Raw genomic sequence first — 27,027 nt, forward strand, 5'->3', positions numbered from 1 at the left:
AGTGATTTGAAAAGAAATCATAAGGAGACCAGAAATTAACCCATGTAGGGACGGGGCACTTCCTGGGTCCTAACACCGAACCTCTCCTTCAGGGCTCTAGTTATACAGGCCAACGAGGCCCAGCGTGCAACGCGCCCAGCTGGGCAATTCTCGGCCTCAGCTCCCAGCGACATGAGTGTAGCGCTGCAACGCGTTTCATGATGGGAGTTGTAGTCTTGGGGAGAGCACGCGGGTAGCGACCGGCTGCCACAGTCCGGGCAGCGAGCACTGCCGCGTGCTGGCGAGCGAGGCCAGAGGGTGCGCGCGCATGCGCGCTGTGCGGTGGTGAGCTGGGAGCGGCGCGCAGCGGGATCGCCCAGAGGCGTGTGGCATGTGGTGTCTCGTTGCGCCGGGCAGAGCCAGGACGGCCCTGAGAGTAGGCCCAGAGGGGAGTGCGCGGGCTTTCGCCTTCTCCATGGCTTTGGCTTCTCGGGGACTGAGAATTCGTGCCAGGCACCACCGTGCCAGCAGTAAAGCGGGTCATTCCGATGCCGGACATTGATAGAACTGTGTGATTTTAATCACAAGCGAGACAGGCTGATAGCCATAATCACTTAAGTGACCGGACGATAAGATGTAGAAAAGCCTGATTTGCTGTGAGTGTCAGGCTAGAGGCAAAATCATCTATGCTAAACCAGCTTTTCGGGGATGTCAGCAAGCAGACGGCATTACACGTTAGGAAACTGCTTCACCAGCAGTGTGTGCTGAACGGGATGGCGCTGTGCCAAAGCCAAGCCGCGTCACTGAGTGTCACCGAAGTCACACAGGTCATTTTGATACCTGTACCAATCGGTAATAAATATCTTTGCTGATCCTCCGTCTTCCTAAGTCAACAAATATCTTGCCATTTGTATCCTGTGAAAACATGTTTCAAGTTTTCTACAGTTTTCTACTTTTTTTCCTAACTGCTGAGCTAGGGCTATAGACTATCTTATTGAAGTGCTTGATTCCTCAGGCTGCTGATCTTCCCAAACTGTGCTTACTAAATCAGAATTAATATGGACAACTCACATAGGTCAAGTGGAGCGTGTGTTCACAACAGTCTACAAAATGAAAAATTCAGAGGCAATAACTGACAGCTCGAGAGGGTTAAAATTTTTGCTACTACAAATTGGAAAAATGTATTTTAAATCACTGGATCTGCAAACATTTATGTCTGGTAAGTATATCTTGGGAACTCCTGCTGACAAGCACTGGAAAAGATTGTATTTGCGGTCAGGCTCTGTCAGAATGCATTTCTGTTCTGCATCATAAACTGAACAGGTTGGTTGGTAGTTTGCTAGGTTAGCTTCCAGGAGAACTTCATTTGCTGTAAGAATCAGTGCTGATTATTTACTCTTCTGTAGTCTTCCATGTGAGTCAGGGTTCATACTATACCTTAAAACAATTAGAAAAACTATCTGTTGTCTAGATAGCTTCTGATCATTGAATAACCCCCATAAGAGTATGGGTGTTACCATTCAGAAAAACTATAAGTGAAACTGTCAGAGAAAATTGCATGATGTGCTAGAGAAAGGGTTGCATTTTTCTTCAGAGATGGAAATATGAAGACGATAGTAATGCACTTCCACAAACAGCTGTTGCCTCTGAATTTATTTGCCAGAATCTTCTAACATCCCTTACAATAATGTGTGCATCTGAGAACAGAAATGTGATTGATTTCTGTATTTTATCTACATTTATTTTTTTGGCCACAAAATACTAATTTTGTATTTGAAGCTTTCCAGTAATATTTTTCAAGTTTACATTTAAAATTCTGAATGCAGAAGCCAGAAATGTCATGTTTGTAATGAATGTAACCAGTTGATTTTTTTAAATAATTTATATTCAACACAGAAGCATATTTCATGGTCCTGAACCTACCTACATCTGCTGAAGGTTATGATATTCTTTTTTTTTTTTTTACAGTAGTCCATAATTTTAGAACACAACAACCACAATAGCTAATTTTTGTAGTACTGACATCCTTCTTTTCCATAGTAAATGATAGTTATAGTTTTCAAATAGTTCTGTTTGGGTCAGTTTTGCAATGACACAAACCCTGGCAGAATGCTGACTATAAAGATATATTTGTGATTTATTTTTTTTAGCAGTCAAGGTAATATATGAAAGGCTCATGAGGTATATGGTGGATGACAGGTTTGAGAAAGCGTATTGGTTGTAGATGCTTACAAGCAGGTGTTACAGCCTCAGCTTCCTGGTGACAGTATCTTTTGGTATAGTGAACCCCAGTTTTCTAATAGTCTCTAAGAATGTGAAGTTATACTGTGAGGTGGACCCTTTCTGTATCTAGGACTGGGAAAACAGCATGTAGATTTTATGTGACCATCCTGTGTATTTGATCTAGGATGAACATGGTTTGGTTTCAATGTGAACATGAGCTTTGACACTGATTGTGCCCATGAAACACAATTAGTGTTATTAGAGAAGTTATTCTGAGGCATGTAAAGGAATTATAAATTATGTTTCTGTTGAAAATGGGAAGGAATCCAGACTAAATGCCGAAAGACAGCCTCTAATTTTGGATAACATTAGACTTCTGTCATGCCTGAATTGGAAGAAGGGTAGATAACAAAGGGAAATAGGCACTCACCTATGCTGCTGTAGAATGGTAATTTGCTCTGGAGCATGAGCCCATGATCTATACTGGAGAGTGGTTCCCTTCTCAAGTAACTGCCATTCCTGCACTGTCCTCCCTAGCAGTGTGAGAAACTGGGAAAAGGCTTACCTTCCTCTTTTAAGGCTCCATTTTAGTTTTCTTTGTCTCTCATATTTCAGGAAAATTACAAGTCCATCTTACAGACTTACTGGAATTGAAATAATGAGGAAAATCTCATCCCATAATACAAAGCTATACCTTTTCCTAGTAGCATTTAGTAGTCTGCACTTTTCCCTTAAAAAAGATACTGCATTGCTGATACAGGTTTCTCTGTCTCCTTCTCCCACTTTTCTTATTTCTGCTAGACAGTTGTTTTTTTGTTGTTGTATCAAAATAAGCTGATGGAGAATGATGGGTCCTTTCTGTGATGAGAACACCTTTGCAATCTGGTAACCTTTGGCACAAAACACACACAGTAGTGAATGATCCAGCATTTAAGAGTGATTCACTACTAAACATTATAGAAAATAGGTTTACCAATAGAAAATTTTCAAGGCTTCTTACTCATTGTGATTTTTGTTCAGTAGTCTCATTTTTTTTTTCTATTATGTGGTTAAGAAGGGAGAAGATAATGAGAACTCCTTAAAGGGTCTTGTAACACACCAAAACCTGCACTAAGTATAATGGTTTTAAGTGATTATGAAAACTGCCAAGTGATCATCCAAAAGAAACTATTTTCAGGTGTATTGTATGCCAGGTTATATTCTAACCTCAGTTTATGCACCTGTCTGAATTACCTTTATGGAAGTTTTGTGTATTCATCAAATGAAGATTTGGGGTTATTTTATTTTTTTTTTAGTGTGCTTATGACTGTTTTTAAAGTCTGTGGAAGTATGTGATACCAAAGTGATGCTCTCACTAGTCAGGAAAATTACTTTTCATTTCACAATAGTTATAAAATATTATGTCTTTTCTTGCTATGCATTACCCTAAATGTGGCTGCAATTCAGGACTCAGGAAAAAAACCAACATTATAGATACTAGCTTAATTAATTGTATATGTACACAGACAGTTACTGACCAGCTGTTGTAATATTTACAGATCAATATAAAGTAAAATATACAGTTCTAATCTTATGATTTGTATGTTTACTGAGACATAATAATTTTGTAGAATTTCTCTAAGAGAAGCTTGTGATTAATCCATAGATGCTCTGGAATTGTGGGGGCAAGTAACATAAGTCACATTCTGATACCAAAGGAGGAAAAGTGGAGTAGCTTTTGCCACTGGTTCTTAGTTTACAATTAATTTTCTTTTAGTTTCAGTTTCTTAATGTGTCAGGTGAACCATATTTAATTTTTGTAACAATGTTTTTTAGAGATAAAGCAACTTGATATTTGAAAGGAAGCTTTTGAATGGAAGGCACCATATATAATTTTGAGCGTCATTAAGCCCATATCTGCATGGCATAGATTAACTTCTTTACTAACAAAGAAATTAACAACTGAATCGTATGTGCATGATTTCTGATCTTTTCCTCCTCCCACATTTCACAGGCTGACATAGTTACCCTCATGACACAGGTATAAAGTAAGGGTGACAAATACTATCCAGAGTTTGACAGGAGTTAATCCAAAATCAGTCACAAATGTATTCAACAGCTAAAAATTGCCCTTCCAACTTCTAGTTCCATGATCAGCTCAGATGTACAGAATCATTTTCTTAAATAATATTTAGAGGCAAACATTATAAATTTGTAAATTTAAAATATTATCGCTATAGGGTGGAAATTTCTATGGGCCATTTGTTCAACTCTTGAAATGTACTAAAACAGATTTCATATTTATTTCCATTGAGAAGGCAAATTACTTTTCATAGAAAGGGAACAAAAGCATCAAAGTGTGTATGGTACGTTAATCGTAGGAGGTACGACAGTGAGGGTAGAGGAACTGATGGGGCATTTACGGTTCAAGGAATTCAGCAGTTTTCATTCATGCTGGAAAAAATGTAAATGATGTCACCCCCTGTCTCCTAGTGCAAAGTTATCAGACAGACATCACTAAGTGATACCTCTGTTATTAAAATGACTGGAATGTTTTTTCCTTTTATTGCTTTTCTTTTGGAAATCTTACACTATCTTACTGCAAATGAAAGAAAAATCCACATATAAGGGTGTAAGAAACAAAGATCTATCTGTAATCTCAGTGATGAATTATTGCCATTGTATCTCAAAGCTAATTGAAATCCTAGATGTTTGTATCAAAGCTGTAATAAGACACTGACAAATACCTTTCTGCCCCACTGGAAATGTAATCTTTCTATTGAACATTTTGTCCTGGTAAATTCCATCTACAATAGGAATAGGCATTTAGCATTTGAATCAAGGTCACTACTTTGGATCAGATGATATGGTGTGACACTCCACTTGCCTTTAAATGAAATTGATCCTTTACTGCATTGAACACACAAACAAGACTATAAATTTTTTACAACTAATTATCTTATTGTTTCGTCTTAATCAATTTAGAATGCTAACACCACTGCCGTTTTGTGATCTTTGAATGCATCATTGTGACAGTTCTTTTAAAAGCCAGTTACTCCCTAGGTATTTACACTCTTAAAATATTCAGTTGCATTTTCTATTAAAAAACTCACAACACAACAGAATAAGATCACAGTATTTAATTTATTGGTAATATAATCGATCATTTCGTAGAAATGAGCATTTGATAACATTTTCCTCAGTTACGCATCAGTAAAGCAATAGTTCAAACTTAAACCGGTTTGAGTAAACTAACTTACTTCAAATAGCTACAAACTGAACTATACATTCCACATTTTGCTTGTTTTTCTCATAAATAACCTGGTTGACTTCAGTGAAGAGAGGAATCATAAAACACTAGCAGCTGCAGTGTTTTCACTCATGACCAGGGTTAAAACTTTTGTTACCTTACTTTGCAAAACTGGCTTATTTTTTTTATAATACAAGGTGAATTATACTGAGTATATGTAAAAAATTGGTGATTTTTTCCCTCTTTTGTTTTGACGTGAATACTGCTCTTAGCATTTTCACTTCACATCAAGTGTGTAGACTATTTGTGAAAAAATGGGAAGAGATTTCTAGATATGGAAAGGATAATGTGAAAGTCATAAATAGCAGCTAGTCTCTGCAGGTATGAACCTGTTCTTATTTAAATCGATGGAAATTTCACTGACAGCTGCAGAGATTGCAGGATCAAGTCCTCAAGTTTTTCTGAAAATCAATAAGATGCATTCTTAGTAGGCTTTCATGCCTTTGAGTATCTGTCTTTAAATTACTGTTGGAAACCAGTCAATGAGATATTGGAGTTTATTAAAATAATTTCTGTGATATTGTGTAAAATTAAAGGAAATGCTTTAATTTAATGGCTTTTTATTTATCCAAAAATATTAAGCTATAATGTCTGGAACCATCAACTGGCCTTGTTTTATTTACTGAAACATATAGGACTCAACAGAATGCTGATGTGACTCTGTGTATTTGAATTGTTTCTGCACTGTGATGAATAGTGTTGGTACTAGCAAGCTGAGAGATGAGAAATTGCTATGTCAGGCATTGGGCTGAAATACATTTTAAATAGACTTTTGATATGCTCCTGTGACAGTTGAAAATTCTGATTCAGTGTCTGCTAAGAAAATGTTGGAAATGCTTTTAGGAATTTCTTAACCAATACTAAATTTGTTGGCTCAGTAATAGTGACTAACTCAAAATACAAGCATTTTTAATGTAAAAACTATGGCTTATTCTGACTTGAACTGATTTTGAATATTCCATTGTTTACAGGAGATTCAGTGATGGCTGAAGAGTATGTGGCACAGGCTGGCAGGTGGTACAGCATCAGGTTTGCATAAAACTTATTTTTCCATTTTTCCCACCTTCATCTGCTTTCAGGCTCAGTAATCTTGTTTCCTTAAACTGCATAATTGCTAAATGTTATGTTGACCATGAGATCATATAACGGTGTGTTATGTATTATGTTACCCTGTGCTGTATTTACCTAGAGAAAAGCGTAGTCTTTTGAGATTTTAGCTAGTTTGATAGCTTCTATAGATTTAAAATTTCAGTGTTAAAATCTATTTTATGTAGTTAAGAGACATATGAATTGAGATATTATAGTACAGTGTATTTACAGTTATATAAATTAAAAATTATGGAATGTAGGTAATATATCAATACATGCATATAGCACATATATTAACTCACATATAATTCATATGATAAATACATTGAGGTTACTATTAATTTTATTTAATTAATTCAGAAGTGAATCAAATCAAAAGATGCTCTAAATATTTTATTCACAGAACCAGAGAGAACACAAACTCCAGGAAGAATTTCCAAACAAAACGCTTTTGAAATTGGTGTTTGAGAAGTTATTATATATTACTTATTTATAACTAGGAGGTAGAGGGGGGAAGTTTTAAAAAGTGGGCAAAAACCAAACCAGACAATTACCTAGAGGTAATTGTTTGGAAAAGTTATTTTAAGCTAATGAAAAGAAAGTAATAGAATAAAAGTGCCATTTCAGCCACATAAGTGTAATAAAGTCAGGTAATGCAGGAGTGCATTCTGGAAAGAATAAACAAGCATTGCAAAGCCTGATATGGCCAACATGGAATACAGAATATATCCAAGTGAGTAAACATCAAATGAAAGATTATCCCTATTTGTGAAGAATCCCTTCCAGCAAGAAATTTAACCATGGACTACTACATCTGAAATTTGTAGGACTCCCTAGAGAGCTAAAAGGAATATACAGATTCTGTTAGGAATACACATCTCTGCAGTGTAGTGCACATTCCTCTGATTTCCTTCTTGTGAAGGTCTTCTTTCAGCATACTAATCAGACCTCGATGTTTTGAGTTTTTGAAAGTACAGCTAAGTTCCCTTTGCTATTGCTTTGCATTTGAATGCAATAAAGAAGTTATGCTTTTCTAAATGTTCTAAAATAAGAAGAAAAATATTGAAAGGTAAATAAAAGGTTCTAAAATGCTACCAAGTGCGCAAGCTTGCAATAGTAACAGTAGCAACGGGAGAAGAGAAAGGAAAAGGAGAAATACTTAATTCTCTATTTAGTTTAAAGTGGAAGAAGGATTGTGATTGTCCAAAGCAAGTAACAGAAAGGCAACCCTATCTGTGTAACTAGGTGTTAGGAGACGAGGGACGTGGTGAAAGAAGTTTGAGGCTGCACCATAGCAGTGTTAGATATAAATCAAAATTGATTTTGTATTGAAGGACCTGCCAAAATGATGGTGCTAGAATATATTGACAAAAATGTACAATTTGTCATTACATTATTAACATTACATTGTTCAGCAGTTCTTCGTATTTTCTATACCATATTAATAAAGATGTAGAAAAATGTTTTTCCCTCTTCATTATCCATGGATAATTTCCTTGCTGTGGAGTGATCTAGCGTGGTGTCCTAGAAGTTGTTCAAGACACATGCAGTACATGTAGGATGTTCTTATGATGGGGACACCAGAGCTGGATGCAGTAGTTGAAGTGGGGTACTGTAGGTTAACAAAAGACAACAGTCTGACAGATGGCTGTAAATTATTGCCTGTTGCACAAGTTTGCTTTATAAACAAAAATCTTAGTCCCTCTTTTAAGGTTGAGCATGTCAACCGAGGTCAAAGTATGTGCAAAAAGCTAGAGACAATGAACTGTTGAAATAACTGTAATGACACACAGTTCTTCAGTCACCCTTTTTTTCCCTGCTGGAAGACCCTGCATATAAGGCAAATCTTCACCTGGCTAATTTGGTTTTGTTAATTACTCTTGTTACAAGACGCACTATAATCAGCTCTGTATAAAACCAGTATATTGCTTTCTTTGTATCTGGACATTTGCATTAAAACACAAATAGTTTCTTTGCTCAACTGTGTTCCTAGGTTGAGACCAGTAGCTTTCCTGCCTTTTATTAGTTGCAGCATACTATAAAATAGAAGCTGAATAAAATAATTGACCAAGAATATAGCTGCAGATAATACTGTCTGTGTGCCCCACTCTGTCTTTCCCTTTTTGTATCTCTCCCTAGGGGAAAAGCGGTTATCTTGCTTATGCTAAATCCAGTTCCTATCCACAGCAATCATGTAAATCTTGGCATCAGTCTCACAGCAGAATAAAAAATCAAATCAGCAGGAAACTTCCACATAAGAGCAACAGGCAGCCCCAGGGGGATTAAAAATAAAACAAAACCCAACCAACCAACAAAAAAACCCACCCCCACCCCCAAAAAAATCCTCTCAAACTCTTCCATTTGTTTTCTCTCAAAAATAAGACTTTTGTTAGAAACACCGTTGTCTTGTAATTTTTACAATAATGTGCTTTGAAAGAATAACAGCTCATTGTTCAGAAAACTTGCCAGCTTTCCAAAGCCTTCTATTTCAAAGCTTCTTTCTGAACAAGCAAATTATAAAGAGAATAAAGTTTCTGCTTTTCTTAGTGTTTTGTGTTGAGGCAAACCTCAAATTGCAAATTAAAAAGAACCAAAAATGATTGGATGTAGCTGATGGAATTAATTTTACATTTTAGACACAGACTGACTCCAAAGCAAAAAAAAAAAATTTTAGTTGGAAATTCAATATGTTGCATCAAACCCCCAAGGTATTCTTTACTATTACACTCCTACATATTAGAAAATACTACTAGTACTTTAATTAGGGTATTTTAAATGTTTAGAGCTAGTTAAAGGAAGACTAAGTATAATAAAAATAACTATCATATAAAGATTTTGACAACGTGATGAAACAAAAAATGTGATTTGTAATATAATCTGAGTTTCTACATATTAGACTTATGTACAAAATATTCTTGTATCCAGTTGTTACATTCCAGAGGAGCTTATTTCAGAGTGAATCGGTCCCTTAAGGGACCGATTAGGAGAAACTGTTTCATTTACAGTAAGATGACTTGCCCTCCCCACAATGAGAGAATGATTACCAGGGTTATTAAACAGCAAAAACATCCTCAGAGATAGAAAGAGGTTCAGAGTTAGGAATAAATGTCCTCAGAAGAACCGGAGAAGGGACCTTGGATTAAGAAAGAAATGTTACTTGTTCCGTGGAGCACATGTAACTCAGTGGCTTTGAAAACTTAATGTTAGTAAGTGCAAAATAGTGATATTTGTAGAGGAAATGTCAACAAATGTTTGCGCTCTCATGGGATTGTAATCACAGCTCAGCCTAGGAAGGAGACCTGAACATTGCTGTGATGTAGATGCCCCATGCCATATGTAGATGTCCCAACAGAGGTTCCTGTATCCATTTCTGCATTAGTACCTGAGTAACAATTAAACATTGCAAAGAAGCTCGGGGTACTCAAGACTCCCTGATGACTAGTATAGTCCTACAGAGGAAGAAACCATCATAAGTACTGTGTGTAGCACTTTGCCAGAATATTGGAATTCTTAGAAAAAGCTGGTACAAACAGAGTACAGGTACAATCAGAGACTTGAATAACACTTAACTCCACTGTCTCTGAAGTTCACTAAAAACTCTGGAGGCAGGTCTTACTTAAAGATACCTTTTTCAAAGTGAAGGAACACTATTGTGAGAGATTTGAATACCTGTGGGAGTGGGAATGGCTGGCTGCCTCTTTCGTCTGGCAGCTTCCATTTATTTGAGCATGGGATCATAGAATCATAGTTGGAAGGGTTCTGACATGGGTACAATAATAACTGGATTTTTCCCAACTTTACCTCTTCTATTCTTTTGGCTGCCTATTTGTTTTCTGACCTGGACTTAATTTCCTGTGTAGTATTTACACTGGTAATTGCTCAGTTGTCTCAGATAAAAGGTGTTGTTGATGCCATAACACAATGCAAGAATCTACGTAAGTTGCAAAGGTTCCATCAAATACTTATAAAAAACACTTAACACTCCTGTCAAGTTTTGTAGTCCCTTTTTTTGAAGTGTAAATACAGTTGAGCTTTTATTGAACTTTGTAGTAATCAAGGTATTGAAGAAACGTGAGCTATTTTACCAGAACTTTGCCCAAAAAAAAGCCCATCTACAGGAAATGTTAAAGAGAAGCTATCAGCCTTAGACAATTGTTGAGTTTGAATACAACAGTTTTTCTGCTATACTGATTGTAATGGTATGGTTTACTTTTTCATTATGATGATGTCAGAAAGTTTTAGCCAGTGTCTTAAGATATTCAGGAGTTATCAGTGTATGCCTTACATTTTAGAAGAGTTTTCAATTCATCTCAAGAACATACCTTAATTCCTACTTGTTAGAGATAGGTTCATAGAGATGGTTTTGCCATTTAAAGCATTTTATGTTCAGTTACACATTGATGAGTAAATTGATGTGCAGATGTTAAACTGGGTCAGAAGATTCCATGGAGTCAAAACCTTTGCCCTGCATTCAGTTTGGCTGTTGTTTATCTGTGGGTAACCCTCAGAATTTATCATCTCCCTTTATTTGCTATGGCAGTCTCACAACTGAGGGTAAATTAATTTGGTTTTGTTCTCTAACAACACTCTTGGGAATTTCTATTATGGTCAGAATGTGAAATACAATTTCTTTGCACAGTGAATTCCTTCATTTTCTGTTGTATACTGATTATCCTCCTAACAGTACAAAGTATATGAATTTCATCAGGAATACTTGGAATTGGGAAAAACTTTTTGTACAACTATCCTCCTGTTTTTAATAAAGTAATCATAAGGTAATTTGATCTTTTGCCAAATTTATAAACTTGGAGTTTAGTACCATAGTATAAATCTGTATTCAGTGATATAAAAGCTTGAAAAATAATTTTTCTTAACATACAAAAAAGAATAAGGAAAATTGACATTGTAATTAAACATTTGCTCTCATCTACAAATATTTACTGCAAGTAACAAAACAATAAAATCATTCTTTTAAGTTCTTGTGAACAGTTAGAAACAAAGAAAGGAATTTTATGAAACAGAAGCTAAAGTTTTATGAAATAGAAAATATTTGGCAGCATCTTTTAGTCTCACAATAACATATCCATGTAAACAAGTAATCCCTGTTTACAATAAAATACACAATCTTCTTAGTTACATGTGTTAAGAAGTGTGCATGTAATTAATGTACATTCAATTTGAAAATCTAATTTGTGTCCTCATTTTTCAGTTTGTTGGAAAAAACACTATTCTGCTTCTGTGTGCAGTACTGAATGACAGCATGTAAATGCCATTAAAAACATATTATTTTTCCAGGCATTTAAAAAAAAATAGCACCTATAATGTTAGGTTTTGTAACTTCTTACGTTTTTACAGGAATCCAAACTTGGTTTGCAAGCTCTACAATCATGCCCCTTTAAAAATAACAACATAGAAGATTTCTAAATGTGCAGAAAAAATCTAATTAAAAAGCCAGAGTTCTACTTTCCATTTATATCTTTGAAAATACACCTTTTTATTTCCCATAACCACTACTATTACACATAAATACAGGCAAGAAAAGCTGCTTGAAAGGTAAGTTAACAGAAGACCACTTTAAGAAGCAACTTTAGGAATGGTTTTTTTCCCTATGTAAAATTAGCCTCCAAAGTCCTATATATTTTTATTTAGCATTTGAACTAATCTTATGTATTGCAAGGGCACTTAAAGATCTTTTTTTATCAGCTTAGAACAGAAATCAAATCTTTAGCATGTTCTGTCTGTTTTAATTAGCACACACACAAAGGTGATCAAGGTTTAGGAGCTCACAGCTACTGAATCTCATGCGGACATTTCAAAGACCAAGGCAGCCAGAAGCCCACAGTCCATCCACAATAGATATCACCATGATCATTTTCCAGAGTGGAATTTTCCAGCTCCCACTGAGTTTCTGTGATCATGTTTAACCTCAAAGTTGAAAACCAAAAATACAATCTGTCAGACTGCCCTCTAAGGGTTGCTACTCCTTGATTTTCAATTAGTTCTACTTCCCTGTTCTTGATGATACAAAGAAATGCCACCATTCCTTTTCAAATATCATTACCCCTGAACAGTACATGGAATAAAATGGAAAACAGAATGCATACTGGTTACTGCAGCTTAACTTCAACAGTGCATAAGCATTATGAGGACAGACTGAAAGAGTTGGGGCTGCTCAGTCTGGAGAAGAGAAGGCTCCGAGGTGACCTAATGGTGGCCTTCCAGTATCTGAAGGAGGCCTACAGGAAGGCTGGGGGGGGACTTCTCAGGATCTCAGGTAGTGATAGGACTAGGGGGAAATGGAGTGAAGCTGGAGGTGGGGAGATTCAGGCTGGATGTGAAGAGAAAGTTTATCACCATGAGAATGGTGAAGCCCTGGAATGGGTTGTCCAGGGGGGTGGTTGAGGCCCTGTCCCTGGAGGTGTTTAAGACCAGGCTGGATGAGGCTCTGGCCAGCCTGATCTAGTGTGGGGTGTCCCTGCCCATGGCAGAGGGGTTGGAACTGTGATCCTTGTGGTCTCTTCCAGCCCTGACTGATTCTATGATTCACCTAAAAGCTGTTGATTTCAATACATCCAATTCAGTGTTGTAACAAATCACAGATTATGTGTGGTTTTCCCAAATGTACTGTACAGTTAGGAGTTTATTCCAGAACAATGCTTAGACAATTGACTACCTTCCACATGAACACATGCATGTATTAGGTAACTTAGTACTATGCAAGGTTTGAATGAGATCATTTTCACAGGTGGATGAGATGCAGTCAACAGGCCAATACATACCTATTTAAAATGCTCTTCCCTGTGTGAGTGTCATGAAGAATGCTAGCATAGTTAATTAGTGGATCAGTTGAGTTTGTTTATTCACTTCACTTGCTATACTTCAAAAGCATTAATAGATCATGTCTCAGAAAAATGAAACATGTAGCTACCTGCTGTAAGATGCTTACTGATTTCTCAAGCAAAGCAGATTTATTGAGTGGACCACAATGAGATCAGAAGAAAAGATGGCAGACTTTACTGTTTTCCACGAGCTACTGCCAATCCTTCTTCCTACATATATATATTTGTGATAGGATGCATAAAATAATCATGTCATGTCAGTTGAGAACCAATGTCATGTAAAAAAAGTGCTCATTTGTTGTGATCAGTGGTGCATAGTCCAGTTGGAAGCTTGTGGTCAGTGATGTTTCTCAGGGATCAGTCCTGGGTCCAGTATTGTTCAGTATCTTCATCAATGACCTGGATGAGGGGATTGATAACACTAGACACCAGTACAGACTAGGGGTTGTCCTGCTGGAAGGTGACTCCATGGAGAAAGACCTTGGAGGCCTAGTGGACAGCAAGTTACCCATGGGACAGTAATGTGCCCTTGTGGCCAACAGGGCCAGCAGCATACAGGTTGCATTAAGAAAAGTGTGTTCAGCAGGTCTAGGCAGGTTTTCCTCCCCCTCTACTCTGCCCTGGTGAGATCACAATGTCCAGTTTTGGGTTCCCAGATTCAAGAGACAGGGATCTGCCAGATAAGAGTCCAACAGAGAGCTACAAGGATGATTGTGGAACTTGAAATCTCTCCTATGAAGAAAGACCAAGAGAACTGTGGCTTTTAGTCTTGAGAAGGCTGAAAGGGAATCTTATCAATGTCTATAAAAATATCTGAGGGATGGGTGTCAAGATGAAGGTGGTGCCCAGTGATAGGACACGAAACAATGGGTACAAGCTGAAATGCAAGAAGTTCCACCTCAACAGGAGGAGACCTTCTTTATGGTGAGGGTTCTGGAGCACTGGAACAGGCTGCCTAGAGAGAATTGTGGAATCAACAAGGTTGGGAAGGACCTCAGTGATCAAGTCCAACCTATCACCGAACACCTCATGACTAACTAAACCAGAGCTCCGAGTGCCATGTCCAATCCTCTTTTGAGCATCTCTAGGGATGGTGACTCCACCACCTCCCTGGGCAGCCCATTCCAATGGCCAATTACTCTTTCTGTGAAGAACTTTCCCCCCACCTTGAGCCTAAGCTTCCCCCTCTGCAGCTTGAGACTGTGTCCTCTTGTTCTGGCACTGGTTGCCTGGGAGAAGAGATGAACACCCACCTGTCTACACCCTCCTTTCTGGTAGTTGTAGACAGCAATAAGGTCTCCCCTAAGCCTTCTCTTCTCCAGGCTAAACAACCCCAGCTCCCTTGTACGGCTTGTGCTCAGGGCCTCTCATCAGCCTCATTGTCCTTCTCTGGACACATTCAAGTGTCTCAATATCCTTCCTAAACTGAGAGACCCACAACTAGACATAGTACTCAAGGTGTGGCCTTACCAGTGCTGAGTACAGGGGCACAATGACTTCCCTGCTCCTGCTGGCCACACAGGCCCGGATGCCATTGGCCTTCTTGGCCACCTGGGCACATTGCTGGCTCATATTCAGCCTACTGTCAACCAGTACCCCCAGGTCCCTTTCTGCCTGGCTGCTCTCCAGCCACTATGACCCCAGTCTGTAGCACTGCATAGGGTTGTTGTGACCAAAGTGCAGCACCCAGCACTTGGACTTGTTAATTGCCATCCTGTTGGACTCTGCCCATCTGTCCAGCCTGTCAAGGTCCCTCTGGAGAGCCCTCCTACCCTCTAACAGATCAACACCTGCTCCCAACTTGGTGTTGTCTGCAAACTTACTAATGGTGGACTCAATCTCCTCCTCATCTAGATCACCAGTAAAGATGTTGAACAGGACTGGGCCCAACACTGATCCCTGGGGGATACCACTAGTGACTGGCTGCCAGCTGGATGTGACACCATTCATCACCACTCTCTGGGCTCAACCCTCCAGCCAGTTCCTATCCCAGCACGGAGTGCTGCTGTCCAAGCCACAGGCTGACAGCTTGGCCAGGAGTTTGCTGTGGGGGACGGTGTCAAAGGCCTTGCTGAAGTCGAGGTAGACCACATCCACAGGCCTCCCCACATCCACCAGACAGTCACCTGACCATAGAAGGAGATCAGGTTGGTGAGGCAGGACCTGCCCTTCCTAAATCCATGTTGGCTGGGCCTGATCCCTTGGCCATCCTGCAAGTGCACTGTGATTGCACTCAAGATGACCTGTTCCATAATCTTGCCTGGCTCTGAGGCTGGGCTGACAGGCCTGTAGTTTCCAGGTTCCTCCATCCAGCCCTTCTTGTGGATGGGCTTCACATTGGCCTGTTTCCAGTCATCTGGGACCTCTCCAGTGAGCCAGGACTGGTGGTAAACGATGAAGAGCAGCTTGGCCAACTCATCTGCCACCCTAGAATGGATCCCATCCGGTCCCGTGGACTTGTGAGTATCCAAGTGGCTCAGCAAGTCCCTAACTACTTCATCATGGATTTCAGGGGTACTACCCTGCTCCCTTACCCCCTTTACCATTTCAGGATGCCAGTTATCCTGAAGTCCTCCTGCCTTAATGTTGAAAATGGAGGCAAAGAAGGTATTTAGTAGCTCAGCCTTTTCTTCATCTTTAGTTACAGTGTTCCCCTCCAGTTCCAATAGAGTGGAGGTTCTTCTTGCACCTCTTTTTAGCATTAATATATTTATAAAAATGCTTTCTATTGTCCTTCACAGAAGTGGCCAGCTTAAGTTCTAACTGGGCTTTTTCCTCTCTCATTTTTCTCCTACATGATCTAACAACATCCTTAAACATATCACAAGTTGCCTCCTCCCCTTTCCAAAGGCTATACAGCCTGTTTTTCCCTTAATTCCTTCAGGAGCTGTTTGCTCATCCAGGCTGGTTGCCTTCCCCAGCAGCTCATCTTTCAGCATGTGGGCACAGCCTGTTCTTGAGCCTTCAAGAGCTCCTGTTTGAAGTAGGTCCAACCATCCTGGACCCCTTTGTTCTTAAGGGCTGCTACCCAGGGTATTCTCCAAATTAGTTGCTTAAATAAGCTGAAGTCTTCTCTCCAGAAGTCCCAAGTAATGCTAGGTGGGTCCCAGTCACCCACAACCAACTATAAGTGAAAATATAGAACTATGAGATGTAGTTCTTGCATACCAAATGGTACAGCAATAAAGTTTTGTGCTAGCTTTCTGTACTGCATCCACCAAATTATTAAATGTTACTACAAATCAAATAAATGAGGTCCTTCTTGCCAGAGAAGACCCAAAATAACTCATGGCCAAAACTTGTTTGTACAAACACAACACTGAACTACAATATCACATATTTGCTGAAGTTTAATGTGTTTAAACATTTTTTAAAAGCTGAAGTAGGTGAAAATTTATGTAGTCATTAAAAATATTGGAAATATGCCACCTGAAATGGCCTATGAACAGTGGTATATTTGGACTTGTAGTGGGCTCTGCAGGTTTTACAAGATATTATAATAGAGAGGCTCCTCATTTTGGAAAGTGCAATCAAAATAATCTGATATAATTCTTCCTCTGTAGTAGTAAAAAATAAATATTGCTTATATCTGTGAAAATTATGAATGAGCATAATGCATTAATATTCTGATTACTAGAAAGAGCTATAAAAGTAAAGTGCCAGTACAGACTCAAACTGCATTATTTAAAACTTTCATTTAAAAAGGCAGAGTTTATATAGTTTGCTTATAGACTGAAGTGTATCTTCATCTTGACACCAGTGTGGAGATACCAAAACTGGCCTTCAGTTAATGGGTAACATTTTAATCAAATCAGCAAAGATCAGCTGTTTCTTGGAGGAAGCATTTCTCACTCCAAGCTCCTTTCTTCTGTGACACTGCTATCAGTCTTCTCTGATTCCTAACCTCCTAATTCCTAGTCTAGTGCTATAAATCAATATAACTGAGCAATCACTAAAATGTTGTCTTCTGGTATAAAAGAAAGACACGGTTTAAGTTTTCTAACTGCATATCTGTCGCTTTCCAAATAAGGCAAACTCTGTATGTGGATGTCTTAAAATGCCCTTAGATTCCAGTAATGATTGTACATAATCTATAGCCAAATGTTGTCTGTATACAGTATATTTGGTAGGGCTGGTTAAAAAGTCAGGAGTTACATTCAGATTTTTAAAATTAGAAATAAACCCCAGAAGTTTTTAAAGGAGAGGTAACATTTAATGAAAATTTCAGCCAAAGTTTCTTTCACTGAATTAAAAACTTTAGACTAGCAGTTTTTATGTTGCAATTCTACAAAGTGCTGAATTACCTCAAATCCCACATATCTTAGCAGCTAGTGAGGGTGTTAATCATCTTGAATAATCAGGACTTTAAAAAAATGAACATTACCAGAAAAATTATGTGGGACCATATGCTGTCTGGTATACTTTAATTACTCTGATTAGCCTGCAAAACCACTCAGAGCAAAATTCATTCTCAATCTTAACTTTTCATGACTATAGGAGATATATATGTAAATATTAAATTAATATGTGATTTTTCTGTGATGTGATTTCATTCATGCTCTCATTTTTTAAATGAGGACTGAACATGAATCAATAGAATATGTTCAAGACATACTGGAATTTAAATTCCCATGCAGAAAACATTAGTATCTTTGAGCAAGCGATACTGAAAATAAAGCCCTAACCTATTTATGTATCAATGTAACTAAACTGGAAGGAACAAGGGGAGTTTGGCACTGTAACAGTACTGTACTCTGTGCATTTTTTTACATAGTTGATCTTTGGCCTGCTTCATCAAGTTTGAAGTTTTGTTTTCTGGCTGCTTCACTATTCATCTTGAGCTCAGATTTATTTGCATTACTACCATCTGTTGCTGTGGATTCTGCTTCTGTGTCTTCAGGAGTCCCTCCAATGGGCTGTAGAACTTTAAGATTTTCTTCTGGGGGACGCTTCCAATGGGGCCTGCTTGCCATCCATAAAACCAGTGCACCAAATATGACAAGCAAAAGACCAAGACAGTTGACAAAAGTTGCCTCTGGTGGGGATGCAGAATATGAAGGATTTTGCCTTTCAAAGGGAAAAATAAAAAAAAGTCAGTTGTTTTAAAGACAGTCGTGGTCTAGAAACAGCAGTCTCCTGCAAGGTAGGAGGTCTTCTTAAAACAAAATAATGTCCCAATGTAGATGGTTATTATTCTGTGCAAATGGAGATACAGTTTGCAATGAATAACCTTAATAAACAAGTGGAAAAAATAAATACTTACAATGAAAATATAAGCTTTTCTGTGATTCCCATGAGAGCTGTTGCAATCACTGTTGCGAAGATGGTAAGACCAGAAAAAACATGTATTGGCATGAGAGCTGCTCTGAGGGAAACGGGCGCGAAAGGGAGCAGAAAGACAGCGAAACCCAAGAAAAGCTAAACACAAAAGAGATTCATAGTTAATGCTATGTGAGAAACAGTTCTCAAGTACAATAAAAATCATCACAAAAATCCATTTAGAGATGTTTTCAGATACCAATTTGAAAAGAACTGGCAATTTTATTTCTGAATGTGTTTCCCTTTGAAACCAAAACAATAATCCAAGATTAGCATCTGGGAAGCAGACATTAAATATTTTATGAACAATCACACCTAACATAATTGTCTAAACTTATTAGTAATGCGAAAACTGCAAATAAACTAATTACTGGAAACACAAGTTTTCAGTGTCACTAATACAGTGATATACCGAAGTTATGTATATCTACATTTTTATGGTCTCTTCAAGTCTTATTTCTCTGCTTCTGTTACAGAATTATGTATAAATAAAGATAAGTCAGTCTAACCTTCTGACTTGAGTGGACTAAATAATGTTACCTTATCAGAGTTTTAATTGAATTAAGGTACATGTCTTTAGAAGGGAAATGGTCAGTGTATCGTATTCACAATTCTTTATCTTAACTGTTAGAAAAAATTGTGATGGCAAGTATAGTGGCAGCACAGATTTCTGTGCAATTATTAAGACAAGGTAAATCTTACTTATTGGATGTTATTCAACTGTAAAGAATATACTTGACAACACCGCAATATGCTTTCTTTTTCCTCAGTGCTAAAAACACTGTTTTAGTACTCTTTCCTGTATGCTCCCAGACCAAGAAGTGAAGAATAAAAGTCCAGAAACCAAATCCCTCAGCTGTTTTTTGTTTGGTTGTTTTTTCCCCCCATATGCTTGATACTCAGATAATTAATTATTTTTTTTTTTTTTTCTTTTCAGTGCTTTGGCAAAAAAAAAATTAACAATTACAATGTGAAGAAATAAATTTACCCTGAACATCAGGGCATGCCTTCTCTCCTATGCCAAATGCAAAATGTAGTAAATTGGCTCATTTTAGATTATGGTAACTCTTACTGTCTGCCAATAGGAGCAGTTAAAAGCATGCACACCAACATTTATCAAAGTTTTGGTAATTCAGAAAAACTGGTTAGCCAGTAGTAGCTTAGTCAGATGTCAGAGCTTTTAGATCTACGGTAACACCCCACAGCACTTGTTCTGCTGATACAGAAGTGCCTACTTAAAATTATGCTAGCTGGAAAAAAATAAAAATAATTACTTAGAGACTTCCTTAAAAAATGCTCTGACTGCTGCCAACACACCAAATCACTTGTTTTAACTTCAGCAGCTTATAGGGCTTAGAAACACACTACTGTATATCTATGCAAATATATCCCAGCAAATAAACAAAACATGCTTTAAAATACACTTTTCTTTGAATTCAAGGATTCAGTATTTGCATATTTACATCCTAACTTGCCAAATCACAGAATGTAAAATGGGTGTCCCAGTAGTTAAATGTGTATTAGTGAGAGCCTGTTGTGCCTGAACCACTCAACACATTCTTCAAATTTACACACTATTTAGAAATACACTTAGATTCTGACCTGGAGAGCATAAAATATAACAGCAGCCAAGCCAATCCAGCTGTGCAGACTGTACATGTTAGGAATACTGCTGGCATTGTGGAAATCAAATGCAGCTACCACAGAAACAATTGCAAGAATCATAGCTATGGTATTTAATCCAGCATGTATGGACTTCATTAGGAGTTTGCTGCACTTCCATGTCCAGGGCAACCTGTACACAATAATAGCTGAAGAAAGAACAGAAACAAGATGTTATGCCTTGTAGGATAACTTCTCTCAGATTTTAATGATCATGCACTATTCACATAGTGTCATTGTTAATTACATGAAAATACCAAAATCCTCTCCAAAAGTTTATTAGAAGGCTCTTTCTCCCACACATAGTATAGGATATTCCAAATATACAACTGAGACTTAAACATAGCTTTTAGGGACCAAAAAAAAAAAAAAAAAGACAAAAAAAGGGTACTACCTGATAAATGCAAAGATTGAGAATTTACCTAAGTGATTCTCATTACTTCAGTCATTTTCATTACTTCTCCATAAGCCTAGCTTTTTATGCAAAAGAAAAAAGGTTATGGAAAATAAATAGATATTACTTCTGTACATTTTAACAAATAATACTAAATCACAAATTAATTTAAAAGTTCTGTTTACATGTTTCTATTTACTTGGATGCATGCCAGGAAACAGTACTGCACTAAATAATTCACAAAGAAAAGCCTGTTCACAAGTGAAATTTCCAGACTATGATCAAATTTTAAATCAATGTATGCTTATACATAGTGTTTGAAAATATAATAATGGAATGAAAAGTGTCCCTTCGAATTTAAAAGTACATAGCACTTAGATTCTTCTCAGCTTTCTACTTTTAAAAAGTGACAATAGTGAATCCTACAAAATGAGGAAGACAGAAGCTTTTTTTTTAAGACAGTTTGACAGTAATTAATCTATGACATAGGTAGGATTCAGCACACCAAGTTTAAGATAACCTCCAACAGGTCCTCAAAAATGATATGATAGTCTTATGTCTTGTTAATATTGAAATAATTGCCTGTATCAGACAATTAATAAACTTTATAATATATATCATTGAGTTGATTTAAGTTCCAAAATTGCCATCAAACTCCCTAGTCACTCATCCATGTAGTTTCAGATCTCTCTCTGGACCATGAATTGTCTGGGCTGTTTCCCATAAACAGTATGATAGAATAGCTTGGACACGTGTTAACAATACCATGCGTTAGCATGTTATGTGCCACAGCCCGGGACATGACACACGATAGTACAATCCTCCTTCTGGGAGGCCTATATAAGTGATTCATTGCAACATGATCAGATCTCTTTACCATTATGAAAAGACACAATCCCATTTCTCCATCACCACTTTTTCCCCACTTCTGTGTGCTTCCCTGTATTGGGTTTGTCTGAGATTAAGTTCATTCTCCCCAGAGCATCTTTCTAGTAGTGTTTTGCAGTGATGTAGCTTGGTGTTGATTACACAGCAGTGTTTTGGCTACTGCTGAGCCATGAACCACGGCTATGCTTTTCCAGCACCTTCCTTCCCAACAGTAGGCTGAGGGATGGGCAAGATTTTGGGGGGGAACCCATCTGGGCCAGCTGACTCAAAAGGACCAAAGGAGTATTCCATGCCATATGATGTCAGCTCAGATTAAAAGCCAAGCAAAAGAAGGAAGTGTGAGAACATAATTGATGGCATATGTCTTCCAGAGCAACTGCTACATGTACACTTCCCAGTATGTGACCGAACATTGTCTGCTAATAGGAAGTAGAGAACAATATCTTGTTTGCACTTGCTTCTGTGTGCGGCCTTTGCTTTTTCATCCTATTAAATTGCTTCTATCTTGACTCACAGACCTTTAGTTATATTTTTCCTCTTCCCCATCCATCTAAGAAGAGTGATAGAGCAGCTTGGTGAGCATCTGGCCCCTAGCCAGAGCCAAACCCATTCCCCCTGTCTTTGTCACAACTGGTGTTTTTCTGACCAGCAGAAGGAAGCAAGACTATCTATGGAACAAACAGAAAAGGAGAAAAAAATAATCTGTTTTCAGTGGTACAAGCTCTTAAAAACTAACTCAGGCATGATGTGTAATTTAATCTCAAAATTGAAACAGACTGGGTTAAAAGCAGATACACGATTATAACATTTTTACTGGTGAGATGCTAAAGTAACCCACGAAGAACTTTTTCTAGGTGTACTGTTCTACTACTGTTAAGAGACTTGACTGTTAAGGCATCCTTAAACAGTTTCTTAACTAAGATTTCACTCCTGTTTTGAGCTCTGATTTTAAAACACGTCACATAGGGCTGAGCTATCTTGCAATACCTTTATGTATGGGGATACCTCTTCTTTGCCTAATGTACAAAGTATTTCTGATTGGCACATGCTGCACATGCTGTAGGGAAGTGTCACAAATTGCTCCCAAGATGATAGCATGGTTTTGAGTGCACTGGGGGTGTACTGCAAAGTACCTCACAACTGCCAAGAAAGAAATGTCCCTCTTCCCTCCTGTTTCCTCTCTTTCTCCTTCTTGGATTGCTTACCTTTGGCAAGTTCTGAATGCCCACTAGATTCTTTGGAAACTGCTGTAACACAGAATGGACAGGTACCCATGTATGATTTCAAAGGAACTAAAACTAAACTCAAGAGACTTGCCTTTTCATAAGTTGCCTGTGATGAGACCCTTACAGCTCAGCAGTCATTTGCTCTTCAAGTTATTGAAAATTCCACAACCCACTGGATGTTAGCAATGCCAGGAATTAGCTACTTTTCCCTTGAACAGATGTTTTATTATGTTTGAGGCAGCCTCACCTCTGTGCCTGGGAAGATCATGGAACAGATCCTCATGGAAGCTATGTGGGAACACATGGAGGACTGGGAAGTGATTTGAGACAGCCAGCATAGCTTCACCAAGGGCACGTCCTGCCTGACCAACCTAGTGGCTTTCTACAGCAGTGTAACTACCTCAGTGGACAATGAAGACCAACATATGTCTATAAATATCTCTAGGGTGGGTGTCAAGTAGAGGGGGCAAATCTCTTTTGGGTGGTGCACAGTAATATGACAAGGAACAATGGATATAAACTTGAACATAAGACGGTTTCACCTCAACATGAGGAGAAACTTCTTTACAGTGAAGATTGAGCACTGGAGCAGGCTGCCCAGAGAGATTGTGGAGTTTCCTTCTCTGGAGATTTTCAAAACCCACATTCCTGTGCAGACTGCCTTAGGCGATCCTGCTTTTGGCAGGGGTGTTGAACTCAATGATCTCTGGAGGTCCCTTCCAATCTCTAGCATCCCGTGATTCTGTGATCTATCTGGACTTCTGTAAAGCCTTTGAAACAGTTCCCCACAATATCCTTCTCTCTGAGATGGAGAGAGAATGCATGTAGGAAAAAGCTGCAGAGAACCTCCCCCTACTTTCTTCCAAAAAGTCTATGCCTGTATGAAATACAATAGTTTGAGCACAGTAAGTGGTATATACCTTAGTGAAGTCAGGAGGTTATTTCTCATTGCTTCTTTATAGCCTGAAATTGCACTTCCCATGATCTATTGAGCAATATTATATAAAACAACTTCAAAATACTGTTTATTGCTCAATGGTAATTTGTAACTTGAAGCCACAAAGCTGAGAACACACCCCACTCCCACTGAAGAAAAAAATTAAATGTGCAGTGTATGTTCAAATCCCAGCATTTTCTTCATAGACAGACATAGACAGCCACCCTCTCCTCCTGCATCCTCCAACCTCTCATTGGCTGAGCTCCTGCCAAAGAGCAAGTGAGCACATATGTGCTGTAAACAAGATTTTCCACTGGAATGAATGTCCGGATATGCTGGACAAGTTTTCTGGCTTTAATCAGTGAAAAAAATGTAAATATATTTATTAAAAATTAAACTCTAAGTTTGTCTAGGCAAAATTCTAGTTTGTCTTTCATTACAAAGATAAAACACTTCTGCTTATACTGTAAGTCTCTGGAAGGTCTTCATTACTTAACAACAGTAATATCTTTCCTATCTTCTCCCCCTAAAAGTCAGTGGAGAATTTCCACTGTTCTCTGCAGTATTTATTTGCCTTTCTTGGAGACTTTATAAATTGTTCACTTTCATGTTGAAATTAGCAAGAATTTAGTTATTAAAAATTACTGTTGAAAGTTGTTATCTATATCAGATTTCCTCATTAGTTGTAATGCCAGTAGCCTAAACTGAGACTCCCAAATGGCAGGACATTTAAGGTACAGTCCAGTGCCCTTATTTTTACAATATTTAGCACTAGTTTAAATATATTCACAGGGTAGATAAGCCTCTCCATGGTGCTCCACCATTATCCATTTTTTAAACTTTAATGTGAGCATTGTCTTTCTCTTTCCTTATCTGATACTGTTTATCATTATTTATATTTCCTTGGAATTGGGCAATTATGTTAACGCCAAAATCACAGTTCAAACTCCCATATCCAAGGCCCCAAGAAATAACGCCTGCACTTAGGACCTAATACACTAATTGTGTGGGATGCAGGGGGAAAAAAAGTTACGTTCATGTTGGAAAAGTAACAGGAAACATTTGAAAGTCAGTCCACGGCTGAATTCTATACACTCAACATGCATTTATGGAGTTAATGCACTCCATAAAAACAAAACAAAGCCCAAGCATACAGCACTGCCTTTTAATCACCATGTGCTATTCACGCAACAGAATTCGGAATTGATTTTAAAGGCGTATTTTACAGAATAATTTACTCTTAAGAGTGGGCAGAGGAAAGCTTATGGTGCTGTACTTCCTCTGGCACAAACCTTGTTCCTGGATCTAGCTTCAGTGGTACTGAACTTTCCTTTCTCCTCTTGGGACATACAAGCAAGCCAAAAGAGGGAGCCAAAATAGAGAAACTTTCCTAGGGCGGCATTTCTGCCGTTTCGATTCTCAGCTTGCACAAATTCAGTCTGACTAGGAAAACACACCTCGCAAGCACACATGACTCCAAGTGAGAGGCAATCTCAGGCCAGGGTAAACAAGTGCTTGCATAAAAAAAAACTCCATCATATATAGCCGTTTCAGCTTCCTACAAGGGACTCTTTGTCCCTTCTCGGCGAGTGCTGGCTTTCCTGGGCCGCTGCGCTCCTGCTGTCACCCGCTCCGGGTCGGCGCCCCCAGCTTCCCGCCGCCCCCAGCTTCCCGCTGCCCCGGCCCCACGCTGCCCCGGCTCCCCCGCGCTCAGCTCCAGACGGCCCCGCCTTGGTCCGCTCCTTGTCAATCCCGGGCCCGAACCCCCGACGCACCGATGCCCTGGATGAAGACGAAGCCCGTGATGATGAGGACGGGGTGCCAGTTGAACTCCTGCGCGCTGCCGTCCCAGCTCAGCCCTCCGCGGTACTGGAAGACCCAGACGAGGGCGAAGATTACCGACACGAAGCCGACCAGCAGCGCCGAGACCAGCAGCGCCAAGAATTGCACATAGCCCTCCATCTTCCAAGCCCCGCGCACGGCGGCGAGCTCCTCAAAGGAGGGGCCCGGGCAGGCGGAGCAGCGGGCGGTGCCGCCCCGTCGGGTACGAGGCGGGAGGAGGGCAGCAGTCCGCGCCCCTTTGCCCTGCCGGCCGTGGACCAGCGCTTGCTGGATGTCTCAGCACCAGTTTCTCGAGTGTGTGTGTGTGCTTTGCTTTTCCCCGGGAAGTTTTCAGGACCTTGCCGGGAGTTTCTTGCTCTCGCATTCAGAACTGCGCCGGAGAAAAGCCGGTCCGGTGTCACCGGGCCCCTGCTGGGCGATGGCCCCACAGCTCTGCCCGCCCCCCGGGCACCGCGGGGAGGGAGCGGGTTCTTGCGGGTTTAGTGCACGTGGTTGTAGTGAAGCTCGGCGGGTAGGCGAATGAGGACAAGGACGGGCGATAGGAATTTATAGACCTGCCGTAAAGATGAACTGTAATAGCCATAAACACGGCCCGATAAAGCAGGAGTGCGGCTGTGAGAGAGGCACACGGCGCAGAGAAAAATGCAGAGCAGGGGCACGCTTAAAGACACTGATGGACTGTGCTTAGGCAGGTTTCTGTCAGGAATATACTTTATGGGACATCTGTTGTGCAGAAGGTATTTCAGAGAGCACACTTAGTAATTTCTACCTGTTATCTCTCCTTGTTTCCCATTCATCTACCTCTTCCTGCCCCACTTGATATATCTGTCAGATTGCTTAGCACAGCTACAATGTCTGAGGGAATTGCATGTTTACATCGGGATGGGAATATTACACCTTTTACCTGACTCTTGATGGATGAATTATTAATTTTATAGTCTGCCTGGAACATAAACTCCCACTGGCATAAAAATGAAAGTAGCCTGTACAGGGCTTTCAAGTCTGTTGGATCAAGGAATATCTGCTTTCATTAACCGTTACTGTGGGTACATGCCACAGCAGTATGACATCTCTGCTCTTTCACAGAGCCTTCATCTCCTAGAGCAAGTTCATATTTTTCCAGTGCAGCACCAACTGTGTCAGTGTGGTTCTCCCTCTTAGTTCTGTCAGGACATCACTTAATATGCAAGTCTTTCTTTGCTGTATTACCTGAAATAGGATTAGGATGACTGTGACTTCAGACCTGGAAGAACCTATAAAGTAGATTGCTAGAATAAGACCTATAACAGAAACAGAGATTCACAGGTTATTTTGAAAAGGCAGCAATGGTGTCCTGCCTC

At 39.1% G+C, this 27,027-nt stretch overlaps 2 protein-coding genes across 2 annotated transcripts in view; one reads left to right on the forward strand and one right to left on the reverse strand.

Moving 5' to 3' along the window:
* The first annotated feature begins 337 nt into the window (after positions 1 to 337).
* Positions 338 to 27,027, forward strand: part of METTL8 (methyltransferase 8, tRNA N3-cytidine) — an 85,999-nt gene continuing 59,309 nt past the window's right edge. The window contains exons 1-2 of the mRNA XM_068138604.1: positions 338 to 1,198; positions 6,463 to 6,520. The gene's annotated coding sequence lies outside the window, so the exon portion shown is untranslated. The remainder of the gene's footprint in view (positions 1,199 to 6,462; positions 6,521 to 27,027) is intronic.
* Positions 16,752 to 25,849, reverse strand: CYBRD1 (cytochrome b reductase 1). The gene is made up of 4 exons (XM_068138594.1): positions 25,621 to 25,849; positions 20,341 to 20,549; positions 18,683 to 18,837; positions 16,752 to 18,486 (listed from the first exon to the last, which is right to left on the reverse strand). The coding sequence occupies exons 1-4, from the start codon at positions 25,805 to 25,807 to the stop codon at positions 18,186 to 18,188; spliced, it is 852 nt and encodes a 283-aa protein (XP_067994695.1). The 5' UTR covers positions 25,808 to 25,849; the 3' UTR covers positions 16,752 to 18,185.

This window comes from Melanerpes formicivorus, unplaced genomic scaffold, assembly GCF_026170545.1.
Source record: "Melanerpes formicivorus ecotype bairdi unplaced genomic scaffold, bMelFor1.0.p_v2 SCAF_5, whole genome shotgun sequence".
NCBI classification, from domain to species: Eukaryota; Metazoa; Chordata; class Aves; order Piciformes; family Picidae; genus Melanerpes; species Melanerpes formicivorus.

What these genes read in the sequence shown, in the direction of transcription:
- CYBRD1 (XM_068138594.1), bottom strand. Translation starts at nt 25,807, where the DNA reads ATGGAGGGCTATGTGCAATTCTTGGCGCTGCTGGTCTCGGCGCTGCTG. An exon ending in CGTCTTCATCCAGGGCATCG is followed by an intron (nt 20,550 to 25,620) that starts GTGCGTCGGGGG and finishes TTCTTTCTTCAG; the next exon opens with CTATTATTGTGTACAGGTTG. An exon ending in TTATATTTTATGCTCTCCAG is followed by an intron (nt 18,838 to 20,340) that starts GTCAGAATCTAA and finishes TTTTGTGTTTAG; the next exon opens with CTTTTCTTGGGTTTCGCTGT.